At 40.9% G+C, this 12,709-nt stretch overlaps 1 protein-coding gene across 1 annotated transcript in view; it reads right to left on the bottom strand.

Annotated features, from left to right (window-relative positions):
• The window catches only part of TMEM68 (transmembrane protein 68), a gene marked incomplete at its 5' end in the record, with an annotated part of 43,583 nt that extends 38,299 nt beyond the window's left edge, over positions 1-5,284 (bottom strand). Inside the window, 2 exons of the mRNA XM_084203420.1 lie at positions 2,805-2,863; positions 4,950-5,284. Of these exons, the coding sequence (XP_084059546.1) occupies positions 2,805-2,863; positions 4,950-5,284 (394 nt within the window). The remainder of the gene's footprint in view (positions 1-2,804; positions 2,864-4,949) is intronic.
• Positions 5,285-12,709: the final 7,425 nt, after the last annotated feature.

Below are 12,709 nucleotides of genomic sequence, written 5' to 3'. Positions count from 1 at the left end.
TGCCTCAATCAGGTTGCTACTTGTTTAACGAGTGGATTTTTCCGCCCCACCAACAGAACAAGTACCTACAAGAAACAAACCATAAGTGCCAAAGTCAGTGCCAGGATCAGGAAATACAGCAAGCTCAGACTGCTCTCACTTTATGTCTTAGCTGTGTACTTATATCAGCAAACCTGGTTTACACTTGTGTTTTCCTTCTTTGAAGTGTTGGGTAGGATATAGGGGTGGACTGTCATAAAGCACAGCTCCCTGCAGAATTAGAGGTGGCCAGGAGTGCAGCAAACAGCAAAAGTGGAAAGCAGCCACGAGCAAGCACTAGAACCTAACATGCATCAAGGCAAGCAAGCCCCATGGCAAGCCCTGCAGCATGAGTAGCTGCAGTAGCTATAAATTTGGTCTCCCACACCCCAATGAAATCTGTCCTTATCTCAAACCCTTTGAACTCCACACTGGCCAACAAAAAGGACCACCTGGTTTAATCCCATTAGGCAGCTGAGCACCACACAGCCACTCACTCACTCCCCACTGCAGTGAGATGGTGAGAGAATCAGCAGATTTAGAGTGCAAAAGCTCTTGGTTTTAGATAAAGGCAGTGTCATAGGTAGAGCACAAGCTGGAAGTAAACAAAAAGGAAGCAAGCACTGTGTTAAAAGATGCTCAATGTGGTAAACAACAAATGAAATCAGCATGACAAAAAGTAACAAGAATTAATATAGAATTGTTTATATCCTGATGACTGGTGCCTCACTAAGACATAGGAAGATCTGGAGATTTTCACTGAAAAGAGATTTCATCAATAACATGAAAGAAAAAAAGGAATAGTCTGCATGATTCAGATATTAAAATATCTGTTTAGATAGTGTTTAAGAAGGATAAAACTGACTGTATGGTGCTACTCCATAGTAAGTTATTGTTATTGTTTATAAAATTCTGATAAGAGCAAGGACTACAAATCTTCAATGTGTGCCAAGCTCTGTGCTGACAGAGCCCAGGAAAAGGCCATGTTAAGGGGGCTTGCCTTAGGTTACTGAATTAGAAATACTGAGCAGTACTTGGAATAATTTGTTCAGCCTGCAACATGGGGTGAAGGAAGTGAGTGGATTTTGTATTGTTACTGGGGAGTCAGATCGGAACATAGACTACTACAGCCGGCAGCAAAAGTGTCTTAAAATCCCAAATAAAATTCCCATATCTATAGCAAGTGCATCAATAATAACCTCTATATGATACAGGTGTTAATTTGGATATTCCGATCACTGATGAGCAAGAGATCATATAATCTACCAGCAAGATTTAAGATGATTCCAAAGTCCTCAAGCATGAATAAATGCAGACTCAACAGCCAGATAAACTTCTGGCAAGATAACTGCGAAGCTGGTAACTGATGCCACTCCTTCTAATTTTGTGGGAAACAGACCTTGTAAACAAATTCACTTCCATTCTTTGAAGAAATTAGAGGTTTAATGGCTCGTACAGGTTTCATGCTCATATAGTTTTAACAGGAACTTCTTAAAGAGTCACTTTAAGCCACACATGAGCTGCTACTTGAAAGTCCTCCTTCCACCAGTGATTCACTCTGTTCTTATCCCCAGCCTGATCTCCCACAGGATCTCCTGGCTCCCTGCTGAAGAGATTCCAGTGAAAACACTGGCGCAAGGAAAATCACTCTTGGGAACAGCCCAACCTTAGGCTGGTATATGGGTGTTATGTACATATATTACCAATGCCACTTGACATTTTTATTAAAAAATAAATCTCTTTGAAATTGAGCATAAATGCAATGAATGATGTCATCAACTAGCATGACAACAAAGTATCCATCAGTGGTGGAATCTCTACCAAATAAGAACTGAAACTATGTTCTACATTATTCAGCATTTTCAGAATCTTCTTCTAATATTATTAGGATGTTTACATTGATCAGTTTTAACAATGGAACATTCCACTGATTCCTCTTCCTCCAACCCAGTTTTTATGTAGCAGAAAATTATTTGCTGGCTGGAAAACCACTACCCTTAACTTTGTTAGCTCACAGACGACAGTATAAATTAACATCTTACTAATTTCTGATTTAAAGTTCAATATAGACACCAGAAAAAAAGCTTTAGAAAGAAAGTAAAATGCACCAATGTGAAAAATCATATTTTTTAAAAACCTAAGACCTACAAAACAGATTTAACAGTACAGGTTTAACCAAAGACATCTGAAAGTAGTTGTGTAGATACAGAGTGAGTTCACCTTCTGCCAATTAGCTGGATGGGTGGGATGCAAGCTAATTCAACATTATTCCAGCTGAATCCAAGGGTAGAAAAAACCCAAATCATTGATTGAGGAACAACTTGAAGCAGCATGGCTTCTTCTGGAAATTGGGTACTCAACCATGGCTCAGTTACCGCTCTCACAGTTCAATTGCAGACTACCTCAAATATTTCATAAGAAAAGTATGAATTCCAATTACTGAAACCTGGACCCTGATATTTGGACTATATGATGCAAGTCCAACATGGCAAATGCATCCCTCTATTGTCAGGATACCAAAGGGCTGCAACAGGACAGGACTTCTATTTTTCCATGTTCCACTACCTAGGTCTCACCAGTTCCCTGCTGAAAGCCCAAATACAATTTTGAAGCATTCTTTCTATCAAACACCATATATAAAATTATTACAACTATAAGAGCGCCTATTGCAAGCCTGTTACTAACAACCTCCTTGATTATGCACTAGGATACAAGGCAGGAGTGCTACCACAAAGTAAACACATCTACTTATAATGGCTTTGGTTTGTCCCAAATGTCAAATTCACTTCTGCTTTTATCAAACCTGCCAGGAGCAGCTCCAACATACTTCAATACTGAATATCCTCTAAAAGGTTAACAAGTGGGTTATAGTGTCATATTATTTAACAAAAAAACCCCTAAACAAACATTTTTTTCATTGTCTACATTTTTGTTATCTAGTGATGAACTTGAAGCTACTGTTCTGAGTGATTTCATTGTTCTTATACAGATAAACATATGTGTTGACATGTGAGGTATTTGTTTGGGCTCCACCTCTAAAGCATATCAAATTCCAGAGTAATTACTGTATCTACAGTGTAAAATTACAGGTGATGTCAGAGAAAGGCAGAATTACTGTCTCCCTACTTAGAGAGGAGCTCCCCTTGCAACAAAAGTCTCCTGTAATACAAGTTGTTCAGATCCTAAGGTCTTGCTGAAGCATCATTTACTGATAAGGATAATCTTAGCAACACTGTAATCCCAGGGAAGAACAAAGCTGTCACAAGAGACTTACTACATTAAAATTAAAACCTTGTAGCTGGCTTTCAGTCATGTCTGCAGAGTCATAATCTTGGTCCCGCTGCTTGCTAGTTTGCTCTTGGCAATAAGTTTAGCAGAGCATAGGGAGAAGATGCTTTACACAGAAGTAAGTGTAAGGTAACTGCAGACTCTTGGAGAGAGAATTTTTTGACACTTGCTTTCTTGGGCAGGCTCCTATTCTTTGCTCAAACTCAATTGTTCTGTTTCATGAGGGGAGTCATCTAACAGCTACAATTCTGCCTCTTGCTTTTCAATGTAAATGAAATTCCAGTTTTATATTTCCTGGACATTTTGTGGCAGTTCCAGAAACTCTCTTCCTGGTCTCACCCTGCCACCACCCACTTTATTTATCCCCATCAATCCACCCATCTTGTACCCTCCTGTGTTTGTAGAACTTCCCCCACCTTCAGCACATCCATCCCAAAAATGAATGGTCTATCCCCTCCAGACAGAAACTATCAACCATTACAGTGCTCAGTCCCCCAGGTTTTTGCAGCCATTCTACCTTTTTACACACTGAGGATACTAAACCCAGAACCCTGTTTCCCATTTACAGCCTCAGCAAACATGAATAACTGAATTCCCACTTGGGTTTGATTGAGCATGTGGGTATCAGGCACTACCCCTAGCAGAGCATCCTTGCCATTCTATGATTTTATTATTCTTCTAGGTTGCCAGAAACGCGGCAGGTTAGAGCTAGAAAAATAATAAAATCATAGAATGGTTTGGGTTGGAAGGGACCTTAGAGAGCATCTGGTTCCAACTCCACCTGCCATGGGCAGTGACATCTTCTACTAGCCTAAGTTGCTCAAAGCCCAAGCCAACCTGACCTTCAACACAGCCAATGATGGGACATCCACAATTGCTCTAAGCAACCTGGTCCAGTGTCTCATCATTCTTATAGTGGATTTCTTCCTGATATTTAATCTAAACTGCCCTCTTGCATTTCAAAGCCAATCTCTTGTCCTGCTGGTTGCATGCCTGTGTAAAAAGTCCCTCTCCCACCCTTTTGTAGGTCCTTTTCACACACTAAAAGGCTGAAATGAGACCTCCCTGAGGCTTTCTCTTCATCAGGCTGAACAATCCCAATTCTCTCAGCCTGTCTTCACAAGACAGTCCTCTGATCATCTTTGTGATCCTTCCCTATACCTGTTCCAACAGGTCCATGTCTTTACTAGGCTGAGAACCCCAGAGCTGGATCAGCACTCCAGGTGATGGCTCACGCCTGGAGCGGAGCAGAGGGCTGGGATCACTCCCTCACCCTGCTGGCTACGCAGCTTGGGATCCAGCCAAGGACACGGTTGGCTTTCCTGACCTGTGAGCGCCCATGATCGGGCGTGTGCAGAGCGTGTACAAGGAGCAGCATCTGGGTTCAGATCCGGTACTTGTCCTGCTCAGGCACAAGTGAAATACCGCAAGTTCCCAATACCTACATTTGTCCCTTCCCTTCGCCTGGATGTGTCATTTAGCGTTTCCAAACATCAACACCGCGAAGACTCGAGGGTTTCCTCAATGTCTGGCACTAAGGACCCCGTAGAGCAGCAGATTGTTGCTGAAGCACGGGAGTGCTGGAACGCGGCTGGACCTCCCCCCGCCGCCCTCCGTCCCGTCCCGTCCCCCGCCCCGCTCACCTGCCCGCGGCGGCGGCGCCGTCCCGGAGCCCGCGGATGAGCCCCGTCCCGGGATAAGCGCACCGCCGCCCCCGCAGCCGGGACGGGGAGGCGGAGCTGCGCCTGGCAGACGCAGCAGGCTCCGCGCCCAGGTCTCCGTGTAATTCTTCACCGATAAAAATCCCGGGACGGGCGTCGGCATCCCCGCCTAGGCGCGCTGGGATGGAGGAGCCGCTTCCCATCGTAGGGGAGTGCGGGAGGCGCAGAGCCCTCTGCGCCCTTCCCTGCTTGGAAGAAACAAGGCTCCCTAGGACGTGCTCCCAGTGTCTACGTTGATCAAGGAAACTTTCCAGCATTGTCATTGACTGCTAAGTTGAGAAAATGCAGTGGTTTTGCAAAAGAAATAACCTCCTTAAAAAGGTTAAGAGACTCGGTGCCACACGAGCTTGGGATATAATTAAAGCAGAACACAGATAGAACATGCTAATATGGCTGAATTCAGCAGAGGAAAACTGAAACGTAATAAATACCCTTATGTTGTACTGCCCTTATGTTCACCCTCGTCCTTACATCGTGGAGGTCTTACTTAGACTGATACAACCAATAGGTATCAGTTTTGAATGAGTTCAGGAAATGGTTAATCCAACCTGTTTAAGGCAGGTGATTGAATTTCATTGATTTGATTTGATGCAGAACAAGAAATTGGCTCCCATGAAGTAAAATGCATGACTGCAGTACATTGCTTCCCACACACCTACAGTGCTGTAGCTGTGGTCCATGGGAAGGGGACACAAACCTGCAAAATAGCGTCCACCACTGATGCTTTTTAGTTGGCTTCTAGTTTTTATGGCACAGGATTTAATCAGTAACAGGTTTTCTTGTGAGGGAATAAAAAACTTGATATTCCTTGCCTAACATGAAGCAGCAAATCATTGGAAAAGTGGTTTTGCTAGTAGAGACTGATAGAATGCAGACAGAAAGTATTTGAGAGGCAAAAGTACATGACCAGTGCAGAGAGAAAAAATGTTGTACATAATACTTACCAGCCAATGCCAAATGTAGCTGAAATGATTTTGTTTTGTTTGCATGCATTTTGTTTCCTTTATGGTTGCATGCTGGTGTGCTATCACCCAAAGAGTCTGGATGGAAATGCAAGAACTAAAACTACTATTGAAGAACAGAACTAGAATGAAACAGCAACATGATAATATGGATATTGGAAAAATACATTGGAATAAAAAGTACTGAACGGTATTGTGTGAAGAAAAAGTAATAATTGTGTTGCTATCTTTGCTTTTCCCTTTTTTTTTTCTTGAGAATCATCTCAACAAAAAAGTAGTATGAGGCTTCTTCAGAGTATTTTTAGGAATCTGATATGGGCTTCTATCAGCAGATTTGCATATGAACGGAGATTCCTAATGACAGACAAAACTACTCTGAGGAATCCATGTCATTACATGAAATCAAAATTTAAGTATTTGCATCTCAGGGAGTGGGAAAATATAATAAAGAGATGCAAAATCAACATAGAATTTTTAGGTGAAATAATGGTCAAAAATTTTAGAAAGTTTCCAAAATTCCTACAGATATCTGGTGTATTTTCATGACTATAAAGATTCTACAAGAAATGGAGCAAAAGCAACTGATTAGTATAATAAACTGTGTCATGTGAATCAGAAGCTTATGTTAAACTTCAGCTAAAAATAAAAGCAGCAACCAAGGTGAGATAAATATAAAAAATTAATAGAGCTGAGAAAGTACTTTGCTCTAATTTTGAATTAAGGTAATGAGATGGAGAATTGGCAGATTGATCATAAAGACAAAGGAGGAGAAATAATAAAATGGGAATGAAAAATCAACATTCAGACATGGTAAGAATAGAACCAGTTCATTTTCTCAATCTATGTAAGACCAGTTTCTATCAGATTTCATTCCAGGCCCAGTAGTAGGGAGTTTCTAGTAGCTTTGTGGGTTTTAGAATACCATGTGACCAAGAATAGCAAATTGAACAATTACATTTGAGAAATTAGGAATAATTAGGAGTTTCCTGTATTCTGCACTACCCAGTGTGTTCCAAACCAAAAAGTGTTAAGAAAATAGGAGTTCAAGATGTGGAGAAATGGTAAACTCGTTTCCTTCTCTAATTGTTAATGTTGCCAGGCAGTCCTGTCAATGGCATGAAGCTATGGGAAGAGTAAATATAACCTTAGGGCTTATCTTACAACGTTCCAATGGTGTAGGATTACTGAAGTGTTACAGCTAACATTGAAAGCATGGCTGAAATCTCTGAAATATTTTATATAATTCTATTTCCGCCTTGTTTACATAGATCAATTAAGATTGAAACAAGGACAGAAAACGGTTCAAAGAATGAGGCAGACACATGTGGCTTTTTTAACCAACCAAAATGAAATTTAAAATGGGATATACCTGTTGCTGCTAAATTATTTTGAGAGTAAGAAGGTAAAAAAGTAACTCAGTTAAAGATCAGTCAAAGCACAGAATAAATGAGAGTTAATGACAGTATAGCTTTGGCACATTTTATATTCCAGGAAGTTTTCTAGCAAGAAAAACTGAAGTTATGAATCTGTTTACAAGAGAGGTAATAGCATTTCTATTGCTATTTGAAAGTTGAAAATAAGTAGTTTACAGAATTTGGCAGTCCCAATCTGGTCTTGCTAGCATGACACTGCAGGTGAGTTGTGCTGGGAGCTGGCTCCCCTTCATCAAGGATGATTCCAGTAGAACATAGAATGATTAATCCTGTTAGTAGCTGATCACAAGTGGTGTTCCCTAGGGATCAGTACTGGGGCCTGTCCTTTTTAGCATCTTCACGGATGACCTGGATGAGTGGATTGAGTGAACCTTCAGCCAGCTCACAGATAACACTAAGCTGGGCAGGAGTGCTGATCTGCTGGATAGTTGGAAGGTTCTGTAGAGAGATCTGGACTGGCTGGATGGATGAGCCTAGGCCAATTTTATGAGGTCTGACAAAGCTGAGTCTTTGGTCACAGCAACCCCATTGGGGCTCTACAGGCTAGGGAAGAGTGGCTGGAAATCTGCCCAGTGCTAAAGCACCTGGGAGTGCTGGTCAGCAGCTGAACAGGAGCCAGCAGTGCCCAGGTGGCCAAGGCAGCCAGTGGCATCCTGGCCTGTATCAGCAATAGTGTGGCCAGCAGGAGCAGGGCAGGGATTGTCCCCTGTACTCAGCGCTGGTGAGGCCACACCTCAGGTCCTGTGATCCCTCTTTTCTAATGCAACCAGCAAGATGAGACGGGGTCAAGTTGCACAAGGGGAGGTTTAGATTGGATATTAAGAAAAGTTTCTTCACTGAAAAGGTTTGTCAGGCATTGGAACAGGCTGCCCAGGGCAGTGGTGGAGTCTCCACCTCCGGAGCAATCCTAGAGGTATTTTTTTAAAAGACAAGCAAATGTGATGCACAGGGACATGGTTCAGTGGTGAACTTGACAGTCTTAGGTTAATGCTTGGACTAGATCATAAAGGTCTTTTCTGCCCTAAATTATGGTGATTCCATGCTTAACATAAAATGACAACTTGTGCTTGGAGGCTATAAAATTTTTTACTAGAATAAACTGATTACTTGGTTCTAAAAATCTGCCTCAGTCTTGCCTCCTGTCTCTTAATACTTGTTTGAGCATATATACCAGAACCTAGACAGGATTAGCAATTGCACTAACCCCATTCTGGAGCAATATTGGTCTTTGTGGGTTCTTAGGGTTGGATCCTATTTCAGGCAAAATATTGGAGAGTGATGGGAAGAGATGACTGTCTTGGAGGTCTCAATAAACTGTACTTGAATGCTTTTTTTTTGTTTTGTTTTACCATTGACATTCTAAACACATCAATCACTGATGCTAAAATGTGGGAATCAGGATAGCACCACAGATGTGGGATTATTTGTAGGCAGGCTTGGAAGTTTTAGAGAGGGCTGCCAAGACAACAACTCATTAGTTTTTATCTTATTGGAGAGGTGTTGCACTAATGAGGAAGAAAATTAGTTTTTCCTTTAGATCCTGAAGGAAACATCCCCCAGGAACATTCTTGGAAAGCTGTTATATAGATGGAATTTCCTGACTGTAGATGGTGTAAGAAACCACATTGCTCACGCAGGGGTATTCAGACATTGTGTGAAAACTTGTTTTGTTTTTTCCTATGTAAAATCAGCAGAATCAAACCAAATTCTGCCAAGGCTCAACCTTATCCTGTGCTTGCAAATATCGCTGCTGTCCTGGAGGAAAACAAAAAGTCACTTGACATTAAAATGTAGTGGTCTAAAAACTAACTCAGTTCATTTGCCTTGAAGCAGAAGATGATAATCTGAGGAACATCACAGAGTATTTATTCCTAGCTCCAGGAAGAGCTCCTTCATCCAGTATCTGTGTAAGCCACCCCTCTTACATATGCAAGACCATGAGAACTAAAGCTACTTTGCTGCACAAGTCTCCCCATTTCTTTTTCATATCCTCAATTTCCTTCTTCTCTTCTACAGCTGTCAGTGTGGGCCAGCTGGCTGTAGATTCAGCATCTAACTACTGGCAGGGACAGTGGTGTCAGCCTGCAGGGCTGGAGACCTCCTAACCACTGCAGCTGGAGGCTGCAGCTTGGCAGAAGGGTATCCTTCACTGTACCTCAGGTTTGCATCCTGCCTTCTTGACATCCATGGTTTTCAGCACACCATTTGCTGATAGCAGAGATGTGACAAATCATCAGGAATTTTTGGGTCTTATCCAATTTATAAGAAAACATGGTCTTTAGCAGGTATTTTTATCACTCTTTTCTATATACCTTAATATTTTGAAAGCATCCTCTGCATTCTTTTCCAATATATGTGCACTATATTAACGTTCATATCATTTTCCTGCCTTCCCTTTCTTCCTTACCTAATTTCAGTCTGTATTACTCTTACTCCCTGTGTCTTTCCCAGCACCAGTTCTTATGTTGAGATCCTCTCTCCTGCATCTCTTTTTCTGTTCTCAAGATTAATCCATCCCACTTGAACAAGTCCCGCCTTGTCTCCATCACCTTGGTTCCTAGTTTCTTTGTCCAGTTTATCACAGCGTCACCAAAGAAAGCTCCCTTCTACAATTAGGTACTCTTTTCCCAGCATCCTTTCATTGACCCAAAACTATTGAATCTTCACAGCCTCATTATCTGGAAATTCCATTGTCATTCCCAGGTCTTTTACACATCATGGTTTGTTTGGGAAAAAAAGGCTGCTCCCCAGCTTCTTTCCCACTCTGGTATCTGTAAAACCTCACTGATGTTTCACAATTCCCACCTTCCCTTTGCACAACCTTCACTAGTCCCTTGCACTTCTCTTTCACTGCAGTCTGCTGGAATTCAGCAGTTGCCATAAAATTTCATTGCCTGCGCTATGTCTTGTGTTGTTTATGTGCTTAGAGGCAGGGGAAATAGGATGAGTTTTCCTGTTTAATTATTATTTTAGTCTGATTAACACTCTATATTGAGAAAAATATAGCATAGAGAGGACAGAGTCTTGCAGATCATAAAGTCATTGAATGTTTTGTGTTGGAAGGGACCTTAAAGATCATCTAGTTACAACACCCCTGCAATTTAGATATTTAGGTCTTAAAAGGTGACACTTTTCTAACATAAGCACACTACATTTTTTACTCTTCATTTTTTACTCTAGGTCAGCCTAGATTCAGATCAGAAATGTATCTGGTGATTTCCCTCCATTCACTCCAGTGTCACAGGGTACTGTTTAGCCTTTGAGTCAACGGCTCAAAGGCTAAATAAGCAGTTGGTAATGTAACCAAGAGCAACATATGGGTCAAAGAATAGAAATACCTAAAATTTACCTATAGACCACACAACCTGCTGACATCAAGTCCAGAGAAGAGAGAGGAAGAAACAATTTATCCCAAATACAAAGAGAGGTTCAGAAATGTTTGGAGTAGTTGCGCACTGTTTCCGGGGTTGCAACACCCACGGTACCTCAACAAAGCCATGCGCATAGTTTCTCTGATGAATCAGTGCCATTTTGAGCAGAATAAACCAAGACCAGTGTGTTGTGAGAAGTCAAAATACTAGTGATGGCCTTAAGTGTACATCTTTCAGGAGGACTGAAGTGTATTCAATGTACTCGACCTGTGTTGCTGTTACTGAGAGACACATATGCAAATAAGATGGCAATTAACTATTGCACGCACCTGGATACATGGTTATTTCCTAAACTCATGTACATATAGATACAGCAGAGTATGGCCTTATCTCATTAAATATTTTCCATTATGTAGAGTTGTAAGGCTTATCCCATGGCTGGACTCAGGTCTTCCCTTCAGAACAGTCTGATGGTCCCATTTCTCCTGACTGGTTGTGCACAACTTCAAGCATTATAAACAGCATTCACCAACAAATCCCAAAATAAACATTGTAATATTATTTAGGTTGGATGGCTCTAGTTATTACTTCAGTTAAATACTGTAATAATAGCATTCTTTCTATTGCAAGCAGTTGAGTGGGTGTATATGTAGCAATTATCTAAGTGGGTAGAATTTGCACAGATGAAAATAAAGTAGATGAGCTGTAATATTAAGTGTGGGTGACATGCCTCCCTTTATACACCCTTTAACCTTGCCCACACAGGAGGTACATACCAAACAGGGTGGCATTCTGAAGGGCTGGAAGGTCATAAAACCTTACTGGAGCATCAGTTTTGTTGAATGGATCTATCTAGGATGCTTTATGCTTCAGAAATTTAAAAGTGCTTGTTTTGAACATTTATGAAACTGTAACTTCAAATATTCTGCCTAAAATGAAAATTTTAGGAATTTTTTCTTCTACATAATTAAGAAAAGGTTACCTGAATTATAATCTTTACTAAGCCACAGCAGATAAGAAACACTAAACCTATTTCAGGAGTTTTTTGGTTTGGAGTTTTTTGGGGGGGATTTTGGGTTTTGGTTTGGGGTTTTTTTTGGTTTTGTTTTAGAGAGTAACCACAGTCCTTCTCATAGGGGGATGTATTTAAAGACAAAGGAGAAAATATTGTAACATCATTTCAGATTGGGGGTGTGTTTCATTCTTTAATAAAACCAAAAAACTCCGCCTGAAATGTGACAAACATCACCTGTAGGAGGCAGAAGCTGTAGTTAAGTTTCTTACTGAGGGAGTTTTTCTTATGGTAGAAAGTACAACAAATTAACCCCTCAATTACATGCTTGATCCAGTGTCACTAAGGCATTTGAACCATCTCTTCAGTAAGCCACTGAACTGGAAAGGACAGGCTCACCTCAAGAGGGGATCAGATCCATCCCCTCGCTTATGGCAGTGCTGTCTGCGTCCGTGTCGTCATAGATGTTTGTCAGCATCAGTCTAAAAAACAATCCAGTGATAGATATTACTCCACAACCCTCCAACATGATAATTAATATTATTATTTTGTTATGATTCTTCTGTAAAACAAACAGGCATTTCAGGAGATAGAGGATTGTCTGTTGGAAGGGACTGAAAGACGATAAATTAAAGCATGTTACTATTCCATTAAAATTAGTGGTAATCAGAGATACGCATTTTCTTGGTTGCAATTTTAAATGCTCATTGCATGACACAAGAAAAAAGTTTAGGAGCTCTTTAGGAGTATGTAAAATACAGTAATCTTCAAAATTAAACAATAAAAAATCATGATTTCAAGTAATTTTGCAAAGGCAATGCTGTTAGCTGAAAGGAAGCTAAAAAACAGGGAAAAAACTCAAGCTTATATTTTAGTAATAATCAAAAGAATCACACTTTCTTAA

Source organism: Fringilla coelebs (assembly GCF_963513975.1).
Source record: "Fringilla coelebs genome assembly, chromosome: 1".
NCBI lineage: Eukaryota > Metazoa > Chordata > Aves > Passeriformes > Fringillidae > Fringilla > Fringilla coelebs.
The sequence above is the reverse complement of the archived record's forward strand: the minus strand, read 5'-3'. Positions and strand labels throughout refer to the sequence as shown.